This window comes from Hippocampus zosterae, chromosome 2 (assembly GCF_025434085.1).
Source record: "Hippocampus zosterae strain Florida chromosome 2, ASM2543408v3, whole genome shotgun sequence".
Lineage (NCBI taxonomy): Eukaryota > Metazoa > Chordata > Actinopteri > Syngnathiformes > Syngnathidae > Hippocampus > Hippocampus zosterae.
Window position 1 is genome coordinate 31,564,910 of NC_067452.1, and position 25,002 is coordinate 31,589,911.

The window sequence follows — 25,002 nt, forward strand, 5'->3', positions numbered from 1 at the left end:
TTGGCCTCTTCTATCGTTTTTCCAGCAATTAACTCCATCTTTCTCTGCTGACAATTAGTGGCCCACTTAGAATAAACTTGATTTTTTTTCTTTCCTTAGATCTGTGCCAAGCTTTAAAAACAGATCTATAAAAAAAATCTCTTGTCTTTATATCTCAGGATGATTCTCTTTTGGACTTGCTTTTAATGCCTCACATCTAGAAGATAATTGACCACCCTCTCAGCTGACATAGAAATTAATTATGTTGTAATACATCAACTGCGCTGATGTGCGTTGAGGGTAAGAAGGTGCAGTTATAGCCTCCGCGGGCTCTAAAACGAATACGGATCATTTTAATGGAAGAATCTATTTATTACGATGGCATATGTGCAAATGCACTACATTAATCTCCCCCTTTATATATATCAACTAAAAGGATGCAACTTACTTCAGGCTCACAGGACCCAAAGCAGACAAATGCATAAACCATCACGTCCTGAATACAAAAGGACTACAAAAACAGATTACATTCTAAAGCCAGGAGGGTTTTGTGTTTGTTTTCCCTGTTGAAACCAATTTGTTCTCATCTTTCATCAGAACCTCCATGTGGACCTCAACCTGAAAGAATCTCTCTTTGTTGGTGGTGCTCCTGACTATAGCCGACTTGCACGAAGCGCCGCACTCACAGAAGGCTTCAAGGGAACGATCCAAAAGGTAAATGTTTGGCAGCCTTTATTTCCTGCAGGACTGTTGTGACATCGACGCAGCCTGTGGCTTTTTTTGCACTGAAGCCTCTGAAGTCAAATAAAAACCGAAGGTTTGAACTGCTGTCTTGAAAAGTGTCACGTAACACTTTTGACGTCTCACAAAAGCAGCAAAAGGATTCATTCTATTTTTGTGTGTGTATTTTTGTGAAAGCGATGACAAAAACTAAAAGATCGCAGCTTGACGAAAGGTCATCAATGAAAATAGGAATTGAAAGTGCAAGGCAAAGTCTTCTACACATTCTTTACCTTAAGACTGAGTGGCTGTGGTTACGTTATGCATCCACTAGGTGGAGCTAGGCTAAAGGGAATACAATACAATACAGCTTTATTTATATCGAGCCCTTGACAGAACATTTCAAATACTCCGTCCAAGAAATCGGAGTATTGATACACGTATAAAGCGCATCGGAGTATAAAGCGCAAATATTGTGGTAGAACTTAACTATCGGGTGCTCTGCATCTGTCAGGTTATCAAAGTGTATACCATTGGTTGTTTTTAAGTATCAAACAGTGGTTCTACATTGTTGACATTTATGCTGAACTCGATTGTCAAAATATTACTTACAATTTGGCAGTACGCTCAATGAAGGCTTTATTATTATTGTATTCGACCCTGTAACACATTAATGTAATTTCCATTAGTCCCCAAAGCTTAATCTAAACAAACAGGTTGATCATCACCGTTCGAATGTAAAGGCAAGGCAACTTAATTTAGATTGCACATTTTATACACAAGGCAGCTCAATGTGCTACACACTGACAAAGACACAACACCTACAAGCATTTACAAAGACGACCGCTAACGACGTTAGAAGCAAAGCAGAGAACACAAAAGTAATTTAAAAAGATCACTGGGGCTAACTCCACTTCTGTTGGCTTCTTCCATTTTATTTTACTTTTTTGCAGCATAACAGCTAAATGCTGCTTCACCATGTTTACTTTGAACTCTGGGCTCTGGTGATCAGGAGACGTTCCGCTGTACTATTTAATGACTTGTTCTTTCGGCCCATACAAATACCAAGCAGTTATATAATAGTTGTCAAGTTGTCATGTTATCATATCAGTTGTCATATTAATATATTTTTTCACGTTCTAAGATCAAAGTGTCACTGCTCATTTGGATTAGCATGCCATGAATTTAAGAATAGAATGCACATTATGAAGTCCCTTTTTTGTTTTGCCTTAGATATTTCCCGAACATCTTCCTGGTATTTTTTTTTTAAATCGTCCCTATCTCTCGCTTTCCAGTAAAATGACATAAATAGCCCAGCAGAACAAAAGCAGGATGTTGCTGTTTGCATAAACTTGTGATTAGTTCTCTTCTACAGTTTCCCCCTGACACTTTGGAGAAAATCACAAGCTAAGTATGGCATTTGTCTTTCGTGGCCACTGGAGAAAAGTTAATTATGTCGAAAAAGTGTTGAGTTCTCAGTTTGATGTAGAGTTTAACATGCACTTTGTGATGCATGAGCACCAGTTGTAATATCTGATGCCACTTTTACTGTGGATGTTAGTATTTCTCCTTCGGTGATGTTTGTGGTTTTACTCGCCCATGATATCCTTTCCTCCAGAGCAAAGTGTAGATGATTGATTGTTTTTGCTCCATGGATTCGACTACCGTTGTGAAGTCTGCCTCATCGTCTAAAACCGGACAGGATACAGATGTTATGTAGGGCTGATAAATCTCGTCTTGACTTGGCATTGACTGATTTCCCTAACTGGCATGAGTTTTTTGCACTAGATCATTTTGATGGGCACGCCAATCCTCAGAGAAGAGAACGCCCTGCGCTCCCAAAATCTGGCCATGTTCCAGGAGCACGCATGTTCCCGAGAACCCTGCCACAATGGGGGGCGCTGCAACCCCCAGCTGGACACTTATGAGTGTGTGTGCCTCAGTGGCTACTCTGGCGGACACTGTCAGAACAGTAAGTAACTTGAGTAGATTTACAGTGGTACCTCTACTTGGGAAATTAAGTAGAGTTTTGGAAGAAATTTCTTTACTAGAATCTTTTGTTAGTAGAAATGCGTTTTACATATAAATGCCCTAATCCGTTCCAAACCCACCCAAAATTCAGACATAAATGTTTTCTAAAGCATAAAAATGCATCAACATATGGAACAAATACATGTTGCAATTAGATTATTACACAATAGACGAGAGTTGTGCATAATGTACAAAACAAAGAATACAGTAAGGAATAACAATGATGGTCATTTAACTTGAATGAGTTTATACTAAAGTAGCACTCAGGGAAATTATTAAGTGAATCATGTGGCACTTCCGCAACATGTAACTCACTGTACCATTTATCGTGTCTGCTTGGCAGCTTCAAATGAACCCCTGGCTCGATGTATCTTCCGAAAACATTCCCCGCCTCTGCCATTAACCTTGCGCACGTGGCCGTCTGTCCTTTTGACGTTAATTAAATATGCACCAGCACTCCTGTGTCGGCTCTGATGACTGAACCTTCCCTCTTATTGATTGGTGTGAGCTCATCCACTCAACAATCCCCCGGTGTCCCATCCTGCCCCTTCCTTCACAGCCATTTATGAGAAATCTGCCGGGACTGAGACTGAGGCCATTGCCTTTGACGGGCGGACGTTCATCGAATACCACAACGCCGTCACCAGGAGGTAAGGAAGAGGACGAGATCATGTCCCCATCTATTTAGCCTAATACTGCAATTCCATCCTAATTGCCATATTAACCAAATAATATAATAATACAATCTGTCTCGTCGCGCCCTCACTAAGCCGCGATGACAAGCTTGATGATACCATTAGCTCACACGCTTCAGGGGGACTAGCAGCAAGCTAATAGGCCTTCTTTTAACACAATTTCCCGTAATTACCGAGACGTTCAACAATCAAAGTGTTGCCCTGAGTAAACCATGTCGTCTTTTTGCACAAGACTTGCAATATCTGACATTCTACAAAAGAGATCAAGCTGATGGCATCAATGTCGAAGAGTGTCGTGGAAGAGACACGACACAAGAAGAAAACAAAAGGTTGTCTCCCTCTAGGATGCTGGTTTGACATTTGTACTTCTCCAGCGTGAAGTTTGCCACAGGGATGATGAGAAACAGTCTCTGAACGGAGAGAAAATAAACGGTTCCGTGTATTTGTCGACACAAAGCTCCAAGTAACAAAGCAATGTTGCATAAGGCGCTCCCGGACCACTGTCTGTTTTTGTGTGTTGCTTGCTTTGTCCAGTGTTAGCCTTGATGTCTTTTTGTCTTTGAGTGTCACGTCTCACATTAAATGTCCCTCACTGTCTTTCCTTTTCCACTAAAGCCAACTGACCAATGAGATCCCAGAGTAAGTAGACGATACGTCTATTGGGAAATTGCCCGGCTTCAGATCGAGCCCAACTAACAGCAACAAATGGTCCATTTTTTTGGATAATTAACATAACTGAAGAACACTAAAAACATCACGTTTCCAGTCATATTCTCATCTACATGCCTACGAGAACCATCCCGACTGTACATCTCCCCCTTATTCTTTCAATTCAACGTCATTTTTTTTCATTTTGACAGATTTTGTTGTTGTCACCACCATTTGCAGTGTCATTTGACCGTTTCTGTTCCCCTCGGCCGCCCCCAGTGCAAACGAGAAGCATGAATGTGCGCATGAAAAGCATTGCCAAATTGAATTGCTGTTTTTAAAATGTGCGATATTTTATGCACGGTGAGTATACAAAATGAACCGCCATGCATTTATGCATTAAATGGTATTACGTGGAATGTGGAACATAAAGGAGCACCCCCCCCTCCCCCGCCCCCGCCTCCCTCCCTTGAAAAACAGCACGAGGAAGATATACTGACCTAGTTTCTGGCACTTGGACAGTTTATTATTCCTGATCATTAGCTTGGTAAGTAGCCCGGAAAAGCCTACTGGATTCGGATCAGATTTCCAATCTTTGTCCTCTGTGTTTATTTTCCAAATATCTGTTATGAGGAATTCATTAATTACATTACAGGCCACCATAGACAGAGCCAGCATCATGTTAATCACAAACATGGCCCCCTCCCATGGACCCCCAGTTGAGAGCCCTTCCAGTGTGTATCCAAAGGCATCAATCTCACTTAACAGAGGTGGGGGTGGGGGAAATAACGGCTCCTCTGAGCCAGACTGTCAAAAGTGTAATGGATGTCACATTTAGTTAAAGCGCCACAATGAATTTGAGTCTAAGTAAGCGCAGCTCGGGCGCAGCGCTCTGCAGGTGCACGGATCAATTCGGCTTGATTTGATTTGGAACCAGAAATGAATACATTTCTCACAAAGGCCATCGAGTGCTCGGCAAGGGCGCAAAGTCAAAAACGTTCACCTCGGGTTAATGGTACTACCACGCAGAGCACCCTTGGATGGCTCTGCTCGCTTTGCCCGGACCGTAAAAGCTTGGGTGGATTTGGCTCAAGGCCCATTCTTTCAATGACAAATCATATATGCCGATGATTTCCCACCGCCGCTGTGGCACTTGACCCCATTTTTTGACCAGTGTGTCTCGTTCACTGCTCTAGTTAATTGATGCTACCCAGTGGCATACTTGCCTCGTTTAGCTCAAGCGGTTGTTCGGGAAAGTAGCTGAATAAGGTCTCGGTGCGAGGTGCAGACGCTGAAAATGAATACACGTTATCTTGATGTTGCCCTTTAAAAGATGTTTGGTTCTTTTGGGGGTTGTGGGGGCACATTAGCAACCTTGATAGAACAGTGGTGCCCTGGAGTGCCTCCTTTCATGGTTGCAGTGTGAAGAAGGCACAAAGGGATGCACATTCAGGTGAATGTCTCGATTGTCAGATCGAGAAAACAAATATTGTTGGCAATGATCGCGGTGCATAACAGCTTGTTCTCCTACAATAAACTCAATTTACAAGAGGTAATTATATTTCACCACTTTTTAACTGTTTTTTTTTTTGTTTTTTAACTTATTAATTGTTAAAACGGCCCATTCAAAACCAAACAAAGAGACCTCAAAGACCGTGAACAAAACTGTGTTTTGTATTCGATCGCGCAAATCAACTGTAATGAAATAAAGTAACTGCGTCACATTGGTTCTCGCGAATAAAGAGTGTATCACGATATGAATGCACTCGAGTTTGGAGTCCAATTGAATCCAGTGACTGCCTGCTCTATTTGGCAGTCCACTTCACTCCATTTCCTTTCCAGCAATCTGGTCTTTCAGTGCACATCGTATTTACACCAACCGTTGCTTTCATCCGGTGTCTTTTTCTAGCATTAGCGTCACATGGCTGACGAAGCAAGAATTTGTTTTGTTGGGAATCGACAATTTGACCCCCAGCAGCAGTAATAACAATCAACTCTATGTATCTTTTTTTTTTTTTTTAATGGCAGTCTCGGATAATTGTTTCCGATAAAGATTCACTGAAACGGCTCATGCAGAGAGGACATAGCAAAATACTGATTTCCTTGGAACAGGATGAGCAACAAAGAAAATAGCTGGATTGGATTGATATAAACTGCGGGGGTCTTTTTTTTTTTGTGTGTGTGACCGCACATTCAAATTGCAGTGTTTCAGCCATTCTGTGTTAAGGAACAGGAAATATGACTTCGAGCGGCATTCCAGTGCACTTTTCCTTTGACAGCATTTATTTACAAGGGCAACTTCAGACCCGCGACGACACAACATCACACTTCTGTTGCAAATAATTGAAATCACATGTGGTCAAACAAAATGTGGTTGCTCGACAATCGATCGATCATTTGAACACGCCTATCCCTCGTCGCACACTTCCTGTGATCACGACAGTCACGATGCTGGATATTGGAGTGAAGGACCATTAGCTTGTTTCATCTTTCGGTCACACCAACCCCTCCATCCCTCCGTCCTTTTTTGGCCTCTCCGCTTACATTGCATGCCCTTGACTTTCTCCCTCCCCCCCCTTTTCCCGAAGTCCCGAGTCTGTGGAGAACCCGTCTGACCAGAGGTGAGTCTCTCAGACCTTTAAGACATGCGGGCTTTTATTCCTCATCCTCCTTGTTCTTCTTCTTCTGAGACAAACCCTCACCTTCCGCGGATGCGGCATCGTTTTAATTATCGCGACAGAGTTACAAGAACGAGTCAGACTCAACCTCTTCCCATTTATTGGTTTCATCCAAATTCAAGGCTCTGATGGCAGCACAGAACTGGATCCGCAGCCTCCGAGGCTCTCCCGTTGGGGCCTTTGGCTCTTGTATTTTACACTCTGCTGCCACCTAGAGTCACACTGGCAGGAGCGGACCGTTGCGGAATACGCTGTTAACAGAATTTGAACACGTGTTCGAAGTAGATAAAATCCAACCATTTATAAAAACAGAGGCGACGACACAGTACCGGTCGCGGAAGTCAGCGGCGTATATGAGATTTCCAAACCCCGCGTGCGTGCCGTTGTTTTATTCATGATATATTCAGCTCGCTTAATAACCTTGAACTTATCACTGACAAGCTGCTTGGATGGAGATTTATTGGTCCTTGTGAGCGCTTTGAGGGTTTGCCAGAAGAGGATTCGTTGAGCTTTATTTGTTTTGGGTTGTATTTTTTTTCTCTGTATGTGGAGAAAAAAAAATGATTCTTTCCTTTTTTTGTTGGTGTTTCTGGTAACCTCAGCAGATTCAGATAATGAATGATTTTTACATCCAGGACTTTTTTTTTTAATGGAGAAATAGTAATTCAAGAACAAAAAAATAAAAACTTTGCATTTGTAAACAGAAGATAAGAAATATAAAATGAAATACTTTTTTTAAAGTCATTTTGTTCTGCTGAGGTGAACCACATTTTTGCTGTTCTGCCAACTCTTGTCTCATTACTCTTCACAGTGTTCCTCTTTCATTCTTGCACATAAGAAAAAAAACTCACTTCTGTGAGCCTCTTTTTTTTTTCCACGCTGACTCCCGTGCCATGTCGTCAGTCTCGTCTAATCTTTTGTACCCAGCTCTTTGCTGTTGTTGCTTTTTGTTTTCATCTATGTGCCACTGGTTGTTTGTTGTCCTCACCTTGCCTTTGTGTTAAAATACCCTTTGAGGAAGGTGGATTATAGCTTTGTGCCAGATGTGCGAACAATTGCACAGATGCTGATTGATGGCACGCACACAAAATTGTACCTTACGAACAGTCATGCCAGCATATGGTAGGTTGGGGGGGGGGGGGGGCGTACCCATTGACACTCCACCGGAAATCATAAAGAACTGGCTGGCCTTTTTTTTTGTTTTTAACATTCTCATATGGCGATTGTGAGTGCACGTTTGGCCGTTCCGTGCAATGCCTCTTTGGGATAGCATCTTATCTTCACCCTCCCAGGGTGTGAGCAGGCAGAAGATCAAACATGCCACCTGAAGACACATCAGCAGACACAAGAAGAGAGGTTGTGAACAGCACCCGCTCGGTGGACATAGAGCGCCCCCGCTATACTAAAACACTGTCTGCATTCCCATTGCCCTCAGGTCAATAATACACAACATGGATGAAAGTCTTGCGATGGAGTTTGTAGAATGAATTACCGTAGTCATGCTTAGTTACCCCTGAATCTTGAATCTTCATCTTCCAAAGGCGTCATTTTGGATAATTGTATGGACCTAATTTTTTGCGGAATGTTCTTGTCCCCTGAAAAAATCTTGACCCCCAAAAATTCAAGGTAAACAAAGAAATGTTCGGATTAAAGTGGTGTGAAATTGGAGCAAAGGGATGGACGCAAAGCTCTCAGGGACAAGGTCAGTGAACTGTGGCCCTCAAATGAAGCAAAGCGGGTAAACGAGTTCAGTATGAGAACACAGAGCCTCACTGTATACTGGATACAATTAAGCAAAAGTGTGTAGACATACTTTTGCAAGTCCTCTGCCATTGTCAACTTCCTGCATATTTATATTTCATGATTGTGCTATACCAGTGGTTCTTAATCTGGGTATAATCGAACCCTAGAGGTTCGTTGAATCGGTCTCGGGAGTTGGACGACGCCTCTGCCATACAATTAAATTATTTTAAAAAACTATACTTATGGCTTGAAATTTTATTTACTTTTTTCCATTTTTAATGAGTTTTTTAATGCCTAAAGAAAAATCCCATTTTTATTTTTCACAAATGAAGGGTTCGGTGAATGTTCAAGTGAACTAGTTGGGTTCAGTACCTCGAACAAGGTTAAGAACCACTGTGCAGTACTGAAGTTCATTTGGATTCTTTTCACGATCCCCAAGCAACACTTTTTCATGTCAATAAATTAGAACTTAAAATGTCAGGATCAATCAATTCCAGGACATTGGGCAACCTTGACTTAATATTGAAAAAAAAAATCCTCCCACCCAAATAGAAATCATCGCATCTAAGAATAAACTGTCTCCTTCATTAAAAAAAAAAAAACTTATATTAACTATGCAGGTAATGTATTAAGTAACATTTTAACACGACAATTGTTACCTTGGTGTTAAAAGCGAAATAAATATTTTCCTTCGACTGATACGTGGCGATGCATTGCTTGACATTGCAGTCTAACTCAATTTGAATGCAAGTCCACTTCAACTTCTGGTGTCGATCCCCCACACCCCACCCCCCTTACATTCTTTCTCTTACTACGCATTGCTGAGGCTACGTCTATTTTTGGAAGGAATGTTTCAAAAAGGACACCCAATGTCTGTCCAATTCCCAATTGTACCATCTCAATTTTCTTGTGCAACTTCCAACCAATTGTCCATCCTCGTAATCAATAATATCCTGCACCTTGTGTCATCTTCATGATGATAAGACATGATAATATAATATAATATAATATAATATAATATAATATAATATAATATAATATAATATAATATTCGGGCGGCCCGGTAGTCCAGTGGTTAGCACGTCGGCTTCACAGTGCAGAGGTACCGGGTTCGATTCCAGCTCCGGCCTCCCTGTGTGGAGTTTGCATATTCTCCCCGGGTCTGCGTGGGTTTTCTCCGGGTGCTCCGGTTTCCTCCCACATTCCAAAAACATGCGTGGCAGGCTGATTGAAAACTCTAAATTGTCCCTAGGTGTGAGTGTGAGCGTGAATGGTTGTTCGTCTCTGTGTGCCCTGCGATTGGCTGGCAACCGATTCAGGGTGTCCCCCGCCTACTGCCCGGAGACAGCTGGGATCGGCTCCAGCACCCCCGCGACCCTAGTGAGGATCAAGCGGTTCGGAAGATGAATGAATGAATGAATGAATGAATAATATTGAATATAGCGCTCCCTTGCTTCACAGACCCCCCCCCCCCCCCCCCCGGTCAACTATTTGAACTCTTTTCAGTTGACTGAAGGACATCCGCATGTCACCTCACGCCTCCGCCTTTCTGCCCCCTCCAGTGAAAAGGCTCTGCTGGTGAACAAATTCGAGCTCCGCATCCGCACGGAGGCGACTCAGGGCCTCGTGCTGTGGAGCGGGAAGGGCGTGGAGCGTTCCGACTACATCGCCCTGGCCATCGTGGACGGCCGCGTTCAGATGATGTACGACCTGGGCTCCAAGCCGGTGGTGCTGCGCTCCTCAATGCGCGTCGACACCAACCGCTGGATACGCATCAAGGCGAGCAGGTGAGTGGTGCCGTGTCAGCGAGGGAAGGCTTTTTTTGTTATCACTTTGATGGGATTACACTTCATCCGTATTCTATTCCTGTCGCTGCCATCCCTCGCATCAATCCTCTGATGCTCTGAATTGACAGATTAGTCTCGGATTAAGGTTATTTCCACGCCTGGTCATGCTTGAGTGCGATGCGCCTCGCAGATGAAATTCCGTGGATGCATTAATGAATGTGGGGGAAGGAAGAACATGCAGCAGCACTTAGGCTCCACATGGGAAAATTAAATAATAATGTCATAAAAACCGCACGAAGGCGAATCCCAACACACACAAATGTATCTTGGCGATCACGCTCCTAGCATGACAGCTGATGCCACACTTTGGGGAATTAAGATCTAAATTACATTTGCAATTAATCAGATTACCACAAATTAGTTGAAGCGGGGCAAACTTGGAAGCTTTTTATACCCTCTGAGTGGGTTGTGTGCATTCCCCTTTGGGTAATCCAGTTTTCCAGAAGAATATTGTTCATTTTCCTGTAGCACTAGCATATTATGTATATTACAGATGGGGTAAAAATGAAAAAAAAAATCATCTCACGTTTTCCATGAAAAACAAGGTGTGAATGGGAAAAAAAATCCAGTGAAAACTGGGAAATATCGCAAATATGAAAAAAGGAAAAAAAATCTGGGAATATGCAAATTGGCTGGTGCTAAACTGCAAATATTCAGGTGTCGACTTGAGACAATGTAGTTTAACCCAAACATTACTCGATGACAAACATGTTTTAGTTGCACTTACAATGTGGGTCTTATACTGCACTAAAACATGAGTCGGCCTATTTTTTATTGTTGGTGGATTTGGAATGATAAACAGGATCTCAATAAAATTCCAATTTTAACAGTTGATTTTTGTGAAAAATGCACAAAAAGGAGTTCATGCACTTAATGTTGGTTTCCCAAGCATCACTTTTGTGTCGTCCTTCAATGGTCATTTTCTTGCAAGAGAGCCCTTTGCACGGATAGAAAAAATACAGTTAGTGGTTATCTTGTCGTTTGCTTCAAACGCTTTTCTGACGGGTTTGCATCGTGGATCTTTTGTACATGCATTGAAAAATGTATTTATTCACCTGTACATCCAATATCGGTGCCGATTATCCTCACGAGGGTTTCGGATGTGCTGCAGCCTGTCCCAACTGTCTTCGGGCAGTAGGCTGGGGACACCCTGAACTGGTGTGCAGCCAATCGCAGGACACACATAGACAAACAAGCATTCGTGCTCATCGTCACACCAAATGTATGATCAACAATGAAATGTATGAAGTGTTCCACATCTGCACATAGTTTGTACGTATTTAAAACAGCTTTTTCTGTCATGCATCTTGTTAGGCAGTGTGTGGTCCTATGTGGACTCTCAATAGCACTGGTGAAAAATTGCCCCCCACCCTCCGCAACCCGTCCCTTCCAGCATTGATGTTCTCCTTCCCTGATCTATATGAGTAGGACAGAGCACAGACGTCGCCTCAGTCACGGCATTTAGATTTTCTCGGCACAATCAAATGTAATACGGCGGGACAATAAATTACAATCTTGTTGCGATTCAAATGTAATGAAACAGTATGGGTAGATCATGTATCCCATCAGCAAAGCGCAATATACTCCCCACAGTAATTCGGCAAGATTAAAACGGTGCGCCTTCAGGGTTCAGTCGTGAAAATAGTAATGTTCAGATTGTCAATGTTACGTATAGATTGCATTTAAATTCATCAGGTTAGCTCCGAATTGGATGTTGCCTTGACATCGCCGCTTCCTCTGGATGCGCTTCGTGTGTATGTTGACGAGGTTTTAAAATTCAAATGAAGCTTTGATTGACATCGCTTTCACGACAGCTGCGGCTGTAACAAAAGCTGCGCGGCTGCGCGTGGACAGAACATCAAATTATACGCCGTTAGGAATAATCTCCGAACAAAATACACAGCGGCCCCGTTTGCATTTGCCACTTTGTGTGCAGGAGGTGGCGCGTTGTATTCCCTCTTGTCGCGCATATGGTTTAAAGCTGAGAGAGAAGCAAGACTAAAGTATTCATTGACCATAGCATGTCATGATCACAACAAGCATTAAGTCAAACATATTTGTGACGAACTGTTTGAAAGTAACCCAGCAACTGTAGTTTTACAGAAGCAAGCAGTTCATCCATTGGCGAAAAACACATCGATCGAAAGATCGGTTCAGTTTTCCTGTCACATTTAGTCAACTCTTTCGCTTCACGTTACTTTTTGGAACGTTGACTCGTGTCCCTCTTGATCTCTCCTCGGGAATACATTCTTTTTGTGACTCCTCGCAGTCGTACCTTCCCAGACAATCCGACAGAGCCCCCGATCAACAAAAACAGCGCGGTCGCAAACATGCCGCCCGTCATGGCGAAAAACAAGTGCCCGCCACGGCCAAAAGCGCTAAAAAACAATCCACAACAGGTTTACACCATGTTCAATAAACATTTTTTTAAAAAGTGGCAACATAAAAATTAAAGAGAAAAAATTTGCGTAACAAGCTGCCGCGCTCAAGGCGCCATCGTTAATTCGCAAAGTTTCGATTCAATACGTTAAAACTTACTTCGACGATTCTTTAAAATGTTCGTTTGTGGATGTTGTCCCAAAAAACGCAGCTCATTTAGTCCCAGGCTTTAACAAAAAGAAAGGAAGCGCGGCATCGAGCGTGCATCGATCACATTAAAGGATTCTGCCATTAGAAACAAATTACGCTGCTTGAAATTGGAGCGTGACCCATTTATCACCTGCGGCCTGCTGGACATAAACTTTCAGCACGGCTGTGAACCCAAGTGCGGCGGATAATTACATTTGCTTCCATTGTGTAAGAAAGCAGTAATAATTGCTGGTTCAACGTCCATGCCAAGCCAAGGATCGTTCTCACGTCTCATCCTTGGCACGCCAAGAGCCACACGACATCATTTGGATGTCGACGGCGGAGTAAATCTCAGCATGTGTAGTTATATTGCTGCAATCTGCGTTCCTTGCCGTTTTAATGAGGCCCCCTCTGTCGGAATGACACTTTAGTGGGTTCAAATTATCCCCGTCGTCACAATTCTTGAGTGTGTGCAACCGCTTAGTACGGGGGCCACCTTGTATGAAGGCGACTCTTGCGGCATCTGTTAGCTGCTAGGCGGGCCCATTTACAACGCTGCTTGGCAAAGGCGTTTATGTGGGCGGGGGGGCGGGGGGGTGCTCAGTGTGCTGCCAGTGGAGCGGTGGAGTCATGATGCTTCAGATTAAATCAAAAGAACATTTTACAGCTATTGAGTATGACGCGCATGCTTCTAAACAACAGCGCCGTCCGTCTTTCCGCAGAGCGCTACGAGATGGAACGCTACAAGTCGGCAATGAGGCGGCAGTGACGGGATCGTCGCCTTTGGCGGCAACTCAGCTGGACACAGACGGAGCACTTTGGTTGGGTAGGTGGCCGCGCTTGGATAGAGAAATGGAGAAATAGATCATCCGCTCTTGACGATGTCTACAAAACGGCTTCCATCATGGGGGCGCTTTGCTCCAACTGACCAAGCCCCAATGGGTTGTTTTTTTTCCAGGTGGCCCATTTAACCCTTTCAGGGACAGCAGTTACTACAGTGTTACTACAGCTTATCATGTTATCAGATTGCAGGGTGCTTAAACGCAAAGAATCACATGTCCTCTGATCCAAATCAAGCATTATACAAAGGCGACAGCCCTACTTTGAAGGGACCCTTACGTTGATCAATTCAAGCATCTGCACTCCAAAAGACACCACATGTATTTGGAGTTGGGGGGAGGGGGGGGGGCTAAAACAGCTATTTAAGATGGAACAACTTTAAAATTGACATTTTTATCAGTTACGGCAACAATTTTAGTTAGCCCAACAAACCTGAGTCGTTTTTCCTCACATCTAGAAGTTGCGGGACAGTTGAAGGGAGAGTTAGTACTGTAAACTCTTATTTCTCTGTTGGAAATGTGGGAGAGCCAGTTTACCACATGAGTAAAACTTAAAATATTTTGTTGACTTGGCTAACTTCAAATTTTATCAGTTTGTTGCAAGGAAATTTTTTGTTCACTCAGCTTTTTTTTCTTTTGTTGTTGTTTTTTTTAACAGTGTAGAATTAGTGTAACTGAAAGCACAACAGCACACAGCGTACCACCACATTCGGTATGGCAACAAGAGTGTACCAAAAGTGGAATGGTTTTAGTCAGCTATTTGGATTTTTTTTTTCACAGTAGAAAAGCATTATAATTGTAGACCGGCCGAAACCAAATCTTGCGGCTAGGTCGAGACAATGGAGGTGTGTCATTGCTTTCAGGTAACGACATGAAGTCAGTTGAGAGAACTGAGCCCCGCAGCAAGAATACATAATCCTCCAATCCTTCCGTCAAGGGCTCTTCTTTTTAAATCCCCTTTTCACCACCCGTCATTAATTAGACGGTAACGCGCGTGAAATTAGGCCTGTCGATCCCCGATTTCTAAGGTGCACAATCCGATTAAAATGGGCGCGACAGAAGGGGTAAAAGAGCTTTTGATGGGAAAGGGAACTCTTGAGTCCAGCCGATAAGTGCGGGATATCAGCGATGAGGAGAATGTATAAGCTCGGATGAATATTTGAATTAAAAACTTGCTGGTGCGTCGAGAAAGAAGACGAATTTGACTGTGCTGACGCAAATGCGTAACTTGCCATCAAACATATTGGAGGAGAATAGGAGGCGTCGAAACCCCCATTGGGTCACTGCGTCTCCTCAAAGGATAGAAGAAATCATTTAGAATTCGATTTAAATTGAAAAGGTGCGAAAATAGAAAGCACAATGGATTGAATCAATTGCGTTGAATTACAAAAGTGCTCATTTCATATGAGAGAAGAACTTTTTCATTCTGTTCACGCTGAGATTAAAACACATTATGACCGTCCTCAGAGGGCTACCTTCCAATTTAGATATCAACTTCTTAAATTCTGCCCCTCCAAAGATAATAATAATGGTCCCGCTTGATTGACACTGCACTCGTTCGTGGTCGTAGTTTGCGGTGCATAGCATCATACCGAGAGTTCTTTCGAAAATGTCATCCACGTGGACTGTCACTCTCTCATGGAGCCAAATGAGTTCATGATGAACATAGTAGTGCATACGTCAGCCAAAAGGAGATTCCTCGAAGATTAAAAGTATATTTAAGTACCAGTACATCAAAACAAAGGGCCGGAGCTTTAAAAGGGCCTTCAACCCTGTACGCAATTCATTTGAAATCCAAAGGAAACGATCAACTTCAATGTGGAGCAGAAAGATTGCTAATGTCATGTCACTCACTTATGAAACCTTTTAACTGCCTGAGGTTCGTCCGCCTCCGAAAGGCAACTCCTACAATCACCATTGTTTGCACTCTTTTCAATACAGCAACATTTCTGAACCCATTTAAATACGAATTCAATTAGATTCAATTCAGAACCACAAGGCAGCGGAGGCGTCACTTGGCCACTAAACACTTCTTTGAAAGCCTTACCAGAAGCTAAAACCCAAAAATGATCAGTTAATTGTTATCATAATTGTTTTTTTTTTGTTTGTTTTAAGTATGTTGTTTGATTTTGCTCATGGGCAGGGGCAACCGGAGGGTGGGGCCGAGCATTCACCAGCATCCCATTTGTGCGTTTACGATCATGTGGAAGGCATATCCAGCTTGCATGAGGGGTCATCAATTTGGGAACACTTTTTTTGAAATCCAAACACTAGTTTAAAACCCTTCATTGAAATGCTCACCCTAGTTTCAAACCCTACTTTGAACCCCCTAACTGTAGTTGAAAACCCTAATTTGAAACCATACTTTGAAACCCTCTCCGAAGTTTAAATCCCTTATTTGAAACCATAACAACGCTAGTTTGAAACCCTAATTTTAACCCCTAACCTTAGTTTTAAAAACCCTACTTTGAAACCTTAACCCTAGTTGTATGGTTGTGATGGATAGGGAGTGTTCCCAAAATCAAACAACCGTACTTAAAACAAAAAAACAAAACAATTATGATAACAACTAACTGATCATTTTTGAATGCCAGAAGCAGCTAGTGTTTGGCCTTGCAAAAGACAATTACCACGAATCATTCTTGTGTCCGACAACAACCAAAAAAAGGATGTGGAATACAATATCTTCCTTCTCTGATTTTGTGGTATCGTCACATTCCTGCAAGATTAAGATATCAACAGGGGTCGACTTTTTACCTCGCTCTCATTATGTTTTTCTTTATGTTGTGTAGTCAACCCCAGATTTAATAAAGTAACAAGCCTGTTTTAAAAAATCAAAGAGCAGACATCTGTAAATGAAACACCCCAAATTCAGTGTACTGTGAAACTATTTGTGCTCAGTTAGATCCCACCGCTATTATTTTTGTATTGACAGAGACACTAATCACATCTTTTGTTTGCTCTTTCCGACGGCTGACCTGTCATCTTGTGTGCTGTTGCCCCTCAGGCGGTCTGGAAGAAGTGGCCGTGGCCCGTCGGCTGCCCAAGGCCTACAGCACGGGCTTTGTGGGCTGCATCAAGGACGTGGTGGTGGACGGCGTGGAGCTCCACCTGGTGGAGGATGCCTTGAACAGCCCCCAAATATTACACTGTCCGGCGGCCAAATAAGCATCCAAGCACGAAAGAAAATGAAAATAAAAATAAACACTGAGAGAAATGAGGAAACAAATCAGTCAATACTCAAGAAATCCTCCCCACCCTTTCCACTCCCTCCATTGCACCCATGTCTCCTGCTGTAATTATTTTCTATTTTTGTAAACTTTTCATCGGTTTTTATATGGGAAGATTTTTTTTTTCCTGTCGGGTTTTTTTCATATTTTTTTTCTTCTGCACCTCCATTCACGTCCATTGCCTTTTTTTTTAAATCAATATAAAAAAAAATTCTGTGGAATCGTTTTGCTGTTAAAGCCGTCGCCAAGGTAACAGGAAACGGTTACTTATTGATTTTGCTCATTACTTGAACTCTGTTGATTTTTACTTAAAGCCTTGTCATGGTGCCATATCTGCCACTTTCGTTCCCCCCAAACATTATTTTTACATTCAATAATATATATTCCATGTACATCCATATCATATAGTACCACATTCCCTCACCACCTACCAGCTCATTGCTTTTCCCAAATGAGACTCTTTCAGATCAGTCAAGCTGCTACAGTGACAAAGTATAATAAATAAATACATTCAGCCATTCACTCCCATCTTCAGCTCACAGCGCCAAAAATGTATGAATTTCAAATTAAATTGATCTTTTGCCGGATAAGAAGCCCATCTGACTCTTAACACCATCACGCCATGAAATAACATCATATTAATAAATAGTTTATAAATAATACCAGAGACTGTGAATGTGTAAGGTTGGTTCTCCTCAGAGAGAACTATGCTTTTTTTTTTGTCAACAAATGATCACTCACATTGACCACTATTAATGCATGGATGGATGTATGCTGCGTTGATTTTTCTGTCCTTAACGCGCATTTTTTTTTCATGACAATAACAAAAGTATTGGCTCAGTTCCTGTATCTTTCCAAAGCTTTTCCTGGGAGTTGCGCAGGAACCTTGAATGGCGCACGAGAAAAAAAAATGAGAAAAGGAGCAATGCAAGGAAAAAGAGATGACTATCTCGGGACGTTATCCTGCCTGGTTAACAGTCAACAAACAACAAAAGACTTGACTTACTTTTTTTTTTCTCTTCCACATTCCTGGAAGAGTCGGATGGGGCTGTTGAGAAAGACTGTGACCCTTGTTGAAGCCATAACAGCCACAAATCAGTGATGATTCCTTGTTAAATAACTAACATACTGTCGTAGCGCATGGATTCGTAAACAGTCAGTGATGCAATGAGGAGTTGCTGAACTACAATAAGCTGTGATGACTGATATCTTCTTTTGATATGAGATCTTTGGCAATATATATATTCTAGAACAAAATCATAAAGACATATTTGGTGGTTGAGTAGCAAACGCTCTTGTTCGTTTACATTCTTGACAATGTTTCCTCTGAGAAAAGATCTGGCATCCATTTTTATGTACAGCCCACCCGTTTTAAGTGTAAATTTAGCAAAATGTGTTATCTGTGGAGGTTTATGTTTATTTTTTTTTTCGGAATATACACTGGAGCCATGTCTCTTCTACCACACTTTGATAAATGTACACGGGGGAGGGATGTCACGAAAGCTATTATATAACTGTCATGCAGAATATCAGGTGAAATCAGGAAACTCTCTTCTGGTGTATCAAGATGCATTTCAATTCCAGCACTCGCTCTCTTTATATCTTTTTTTTTTAATTTTGTTTTTAGCCATGCTGTTCTTTGGTTTTGACCAATTCAGATGGCGACACTTAAGAATATATGGATATTTGTATGTGACTCCAAACAATAAAGCCACATGATTTAATGCCAACTTGGAATTGCCTTTAAAGCCACCAGTCACCTTGACTCTAAGCGTCGTCCTTATTTTAACCAATTGAGAAGCCCCATTCCCCCGTATAATAGTAATAGTAATGACAGATAGTCATAGGAAAAGAAAAAAGAAAAAATGCTCGAGGAATGTTGAGTTCCTTTCTTCTGTTCCTTATTTATATCTCAAAGTGGATGTAAACTACTGTCTGATCACCAACCTCGTCAAAGGGCAGTGCACCAAGTAAAAGTGGTATGACCTGAACATTACTAACTTTATGACCTTTGTCTTGTGTTCCTACCATCATGAAATAAAATGTCAACCAAAATGGACTTCGTCTTTGTCATTGTTCCATCCGTATTCCGATCCACTTTATCATGCTCACAAGGGTCGCGGACGGTGCTGGAGCCTATCTCAGCTGTCTTCGGGCAGTAGGCTGGCTACACTCTGAACTGGTCACCAGCCAATCGCAGGGCACACGTAGACAAACAACCATTTGTGCTCACAATCACACCTTGGGACAATTTAGAGCTGGGGTGCCCAAACCTTTTGGATCGAAGATCAACTTTTTGATCAACCAACCTCCTGCGATCGACCTGTTACCGTGCACAAGCACGCACAGACACATGCACGCCATGATGAGACTTTTGCAGCCTGTTCACCATCATAGCTCATACGTACCGTTTAAACATGTTTACCTCGGCCCTCTAGACTCTTTGCCGGTGCCCTCAGTGAATTGTACACGAAACAAACTGAATGAGAATAATAACGATAAAAGATATAACGCAACAGCTCTGATCACAAGCTGCAATTGCAGACAACTGAGTGCTAACAACTTCCGGTGACGGAGGTCACGTGCCACCCATAGGTTAAAGATTTGCCTGCTTTATTTTATATCGCATTATTACTTGTAAGGGTAACAAAATTATTGCAGAATCTCAACGTCGTTTATTACAGATGAGAAGTTGACATGTCGGTACATTTTTTTTGGCAAGGATCATGCAAGTTGACACACTTAATTTTCTTTCGGGGGGGCCACATAAAATAATGTTGCGGGCCGGATCTGGCCCCCGGGCCTTGAGTTTGACACCTATTTCTTTGGCGATTGTAGTGTTAGTTCCCACAATTAAGGAACAGGTTGCTAAATCAACTTTTAATGCTCATAAACCAACCTGTCAGTCATTTGGTACACACATTTCTGTTCAAGTTAATAATTTTACCTTAAAATGATCCTGAAATTATTCCAAACTGACCTTTTTGAAAAAGCATGCAACTGATAAAACCACTTGGCAACTGTTCATTTGCAATGTGTTTATTATTCTTTGTACATTGTATTTATTTTTGTTACTAATAAAGTTTTATTTTGTATATTTCCTCAGGTGAACATTTCTTTCAAACAGTTATTTCAAACATTTCAAATAACTAATAAAGGTATTAGTTTCGTTATCCAGGCAGTATTTTTGATTATTTACAAAGTTTCTGCCCTTAAACCTTTAGAAAACGGGAATGTCAATAAAAGAGAACTAGATTGAATGTGAGCATATAAGCGAAGATAAGGAACTCGATTCACCACGGACTGTCAGCTGTTTCAATGGCTGGATTCTTCAAGTAGATTATCATCAAACACACACACACACACATGCACCATTATCTTGTGCAATATTTGCCTACGCAGGTGCAACACATCCTCTTGAAATGAACATGATACCTGCAATATGGATTTGAATCCCCAGATGCAAGGTTGATGACTTTGCATCCATCACATTTAGTGTTAGAGAGCACATACGCAGCTAGCGCTATTCTCCTTCCACATTTCCATTTCCATCACATATCGATCAGACAGTGAAGTCGTCCCATTGTGTGCCAGCATCGTTTTTAACTGCTCGCCAGACATAAGCAATAAATACTCAGTGGGAGCGGATCTTTTCAGCCCGGAGCACATTGTATTGGGCTGAGGAAAAATTCCAAGAAGAGGAGATGTTCCATCTCTCCGTTCTGTCAGCGCTTGTGTATATGTGGGTTGTGGCAGGACACGGGGTCAAGCTGCGGGGAGGCAAATAAATCCATAGTTGTGATGCCTTTGGGCTCGCAGACAATTGCATAAGCCTGTCCATGCCACAGTAGATTAATCTGGAGTGATAGGCCTGTTGACGTCAATGCCGCCCGTGTACGCACGCGCCATCCTCCAGAACAGAGAGGTGCAACCAGCATCTTTTCTCTTGGAACCAATTGACATTATGACAGCAGAGAGCAAAATTAATTGACATGTCCTTATTGGTTTAACGGTCAACAGGCTACAAAAGCAGAATTCAAAATGTAAGTGCGGAATATTGTACTTGCGTCATTATCCGTTTACAGTTTGACCAGTTAACTGGTTGGCCATTGGATAAAATACAGTAAACTTTGGAGCACAGGTGCCAAATTCAAGGCCCGGGGGACAATTCCTGCCTACCACATCATTTTATCGTGATTTACAAAAGCAAATTATTTGTATCAACTTGTTTTTGGCTAAAATACCAAAATTGGCTTAAATACTAAAATTGGAATTGTCTCTACATATATATACTGTATATATATTTAAACTATTCCCTCTTTTGAAATATAATAATATCTGAACACAACTGATGACAAAACAAGTTCTTCATCACTTTGATGAATATATTGCTGGCGTCTTGCTGAAACCTCCTATGTCACAATTTAATAAATAGCAAACACTCTTGTTTTGGAGGTCGAAGCAGGAAGTTCCACTCCAGTAGTCATGAGTAGTGTGTCGTGTAGATGGCCGCAGTACATAAGTGCAGCATTTTTGTAGTGCTTTTAATGTTGAATGTTTAACCGTTAGAATGCAAAGTAATTTATTTAATCCGCAGTTGCTTTTTTTAAGTGCTTTAGAAATAACTTTATCTTAAATTGAGTACACTCCTACAAGCACACTGGTGCTGAGAGTTTGTTCTGAAGGTTAGAGCCGGAACATACGCGCCACCCTGGTATTGTGTGCAACTTGACGAAACGGATAGCCAAATAGCCGGAGCTCGCTGAAACTGTCCGGCGTTCTAGAGACAATCTTGCGCGAGGACAAGAACAACGTTTGTAGACTCCTGAAAGATCGGAGGGACTGCGATGACATCTCGCAGGTAAAGTGAAGTTATCTTATGTTTTTAAACTGTCCCCTGTTACTGCCGAAGTGTTGGGACACCTGCTTCACTTTGCACGAGCCGAGCTTCGGCAAGTTTACAGCCGCTGGGATATCGAGAGAGCGCCTGCAGTTGGTCGAGGGGGCCAGTTTCAATTTTGTCCAATCTTAATGGAGAACCCAAGAACCTTTTTCTTTTTTGGAAAATGATGAATTATACATGAAATGACTGATATATGTTCACTGAGAACCAAAATATATGTTTTTCCAAAAATGCAATGCTTTAATCCTTATTTAGGATTAGGGCCAAATTTGCTCCTTTGGAATTTAAGGGTGGCATTTGTGTGGCGGAATTTATAGGGGCCAAATTTGACCCCGTGGGTTCTGCAGGGTTAAATAGGACAAACTCCCTCATAAAAGTACATTCCCTCATGGTTAAAGAATCATGTTACAAACATTGACAAAGAACACAAGTGACATTCTCTCTCTGCAGAATTGCCCCCAAGTAAAATGTGGGTATATCTGTTTTATTGGATCTCAATACAATGCTCAGATTAGGTGTGCCTAATGTTATGGACAGAGTGTATATCTATTGTTACTTCTACTCGCAGTTTGAGCACCAATATTGGCCTGCTTTTTGGAATCTGGTTTTGTTGAATCATAATTGTTTTGTTTTGTGATGAATAGTTTGTGTGTTCGAGCTCAGCCATAGTTGCAAACATGCAGTACTTGCTCTTTACCGCTGGGCCAAGTATTTGTTCTCGTGCTTCAGCATTCTGTCCCGCTGCAAGGTGAACTGGGAGATGTTGACTCAACCAGCTGGCTGCTCTGGAGACAATTTTGTGCATCACGCTCTTCACAAATTGCTTTCTTTGCACTCCTGGAGTTTGTAGTTGACACAGCAAAGCAAATCACTATACGGGTGGTAAACAGGTCAGTGTGGCAGATGTGTTAGTTGATATTGATGTTGTCAAAGGTGCTGAAAATCTGTCTATCTATCTATTTAGTTTCCAGGTTTGTTAGTGCTTCCATTTTTGTATAATTCTATAAACTTCACAAAATGGAAAGTAAAGCAGAACAGTTGATAAACACATTCTGGAATGGTGTTTTTATTTTCCCCCCAATAGGAAATAATGGAAAAGGAATTAATCTGTTTCAAGGTTAAAGAGTCACAAAATCTTAATTACCTTTAAAATATAAAAAAGAAATACTGGCTTAACTGTCATACAAGTATAAAAGAACAAACAACAACATTCAGAAGCAATAATATTGCATAACAGTGTTTCAAAGCATGGCCAGGATCCACTGACAAACTTCCCCAATACATAGTTGATCCTTGTCAGCGTTAGCACAATGGTCTCAAACACGCGGCCTGGGGGCCATTTGCAGCACGCGGGATCACACTTTGCGGCCCCCTACATTCGTAGAAAAATGTAATATTGGTTCAACAACCACCTTTTTAATGTGAAATTGCTGTGGGCGTTTCGTGTGTTGTTGGGGGGGGGGGGGGGGGTTCAGTTACTTTTGGGGGGTAAATTATTCATGGTTTTCAGTCACTTTTGGGGGGTAAATTATTCATGGTTTTTCACTATTTGTGGAAAGGCTTGGCTCCTACTCCCTTGTGAATAGGTTTATTATAACTCCCAGACAATTTTCCGTTTTACACGTTTGTAGTGTGTTAAATTTTCATCCCAAACTTGGTGAGAACCAGCTAATGAGAGTCATAGAACCAGGACCAAAAATACTACATTGCAGAACGTCAGAACCTTAACGCTGGGGATCGCAATTCGATTCAAGGCAGACAGAGCATGCACACACACACACACACACACACACACACACAAAAAGAATGAGATTTAAAGTAGGTGTGAGCGGCCGTGACATTTCAGAGTGTTGCTTTGAGGCTGCCTCCGCACTTCCTGAGGTGAAAATCTCACAGTGCCAACAGACGATGCGCAGTTCGATCTTCATGAAACAGTTTTTCACTGCTCCGTCGCACCACATTTGAATCCCCCTTTAAATCCACACATATCGTTGCCCACTTCTCCATCCATCAAAAATAACGTCATGTTGCTGCTCTGTGTTCATTATGTACCCACCAAAAGGCTCCCCCACCCCTACCTAGCCCCCCTTTGTTAATGGACCAGACCGCATCTGTCACTGAAACTCATTTGAGAAGAGTGAGTCAGTTTTCTCTGTAGGGCCACAGGAAAACAACAGCCTGTGTGGAGGAATAAGATAACGCTGGCAACATTTCCAGGAGAAGTCGCCACACCACCAACTGTTCATGCTTTTTTTTTTTTTTTAATGCACCACATGCATATTATGGAGCATTGCACGATTCCCCCCCAAAAATTAAGTTGCTGTTTTTTCTATTTTGAAAAAAGGTCAAATTTAATACAGTATATTGTACTGTTTTTTTAATATCCCATAATTGTTGACTTATTACATTACGCATAAAACATGAAAGATAAAAAAAGAGATTAAAAAAAGATAATTTTTAAAATGAACTGGTTGCCAGCCAATCGCAGGGCACACAGAGACGAACAGCCATCCGCGCTCACACTCGGGGACAATTTAGAGTGTTCCATTAACCTGCCACGCATGTTTTTGGAATATAGGAGGAAACCCGAGTACCCAGAGAAAACCCACACAGGCGAACATGCAAACTCCACATAGGAAGGCCAGGCCGGAATTAAACCCACTGTGAAGCCGATGCGCTAACCAGTCGACCACTGGGCCGCCCCCATTTAAAATTACATTTTGAAATTTGAAATAAAGAACATTCATTCATTCATTTTCCGAACCGCTTTATCCTCACTAGGGTCACGGGGGATGTTTGAGCCTATCCCAGCTGTCTTTGGGCAGTAGACGGGCACACCCTGAACCGGTTGCCAGCCAATCGCAGGGCACACAGAAACGAACAACCGTTCGCGCTCACACTCACACCTTGGGACAATTTAGAGTGTCCAATCAGCCTGCCATGCATGTTTTTCGAATGTGGGAGGAAACCGGAATACCCAGAGAAAACCCACGCAGGCCCGGGTAGAACATGCAAACTCTACACAGGAAGGCCAGAGCTGGAGTTGAACCCGGTACCTCTGCACTGTGAAGCCAACGTGCTAACCACTCGACTACCGGGCCGCCTCCAATACAGAACAATA

The 25,002-nt window shown here is 42.1% G+C and overlaps 2 protein-coding genes across 11 annotated transcripts in view; both read left to right on the forward strand.

Moving 5' to 3' along the window:
• agrn (agrin) overlaps positions 1–17,782 on the forward strand; it is a 262,280-nt gene extending 244,498 nt beyond the window's left edge. For 4 of the 9 annotated variants that reach the window (XM_052059668.1, XM_052059669.1, XM_052059675.1 and 1 more), the window contains 8 exons: positions 577–693; positions 2,488–2,671; positions 3,290–3,380; positions 4,041–4,064; positions 6,662–6,694; positions 10,057–10,281; positions 13,632–13,735; positions 16,756–17,782. In XM_052059668.1, the coding sequence (XP_051915628.1) occupies positions 577–693; positions 2,488–2,671; positions 3,290–3,380; positions 4,041–4,064; positions 6,662–6,694; positions 10,057–10,281; positions 13,632–13,735; positions 16,756–16,916 (939 nt within the window). In that variant the 3' untranslated portion in view covers positions 16,917–17,782. The remainder of the gene's footprint in view (positions 1–576; positions 694–2,487; positions 2,672–3,289; positions 3,381–4,040; positions 4,065–6,661; positions 6,695–10,056; positions 10,282–13,631; positions 13,736–16,755) is intronic. The other 5 variants (XM_052059672.1, XM_052059673.1, XM_052059676.1 and 2 more) reach the window with 3 other exon arrangements.
• Positions 17,783–21,680: 3,898 nt separating this feature from the next.
• The window catches only part of ptpn11b (protein tyrosine phosphatase non-receptor type 11b), a 32,233-nt gene continuing 28,911 nt past the window's right edge, over positions 21,681–25,002 (forward strand). For both annotated transcript variants that reach the window (XM_052059789.1, XM_052059790.1), the window contains exon 1: positions 21,681–21,839. In XM_052059789.1, the coding sequence (XP_051915749.1) occupies positions 21,826–21,839 (14 nt within the window). In that variant the 5' untranslated portion in view covers positions 21,681–21,825. The remainder of the gene's footprint in view (positions 21,840–25,002) is intronic.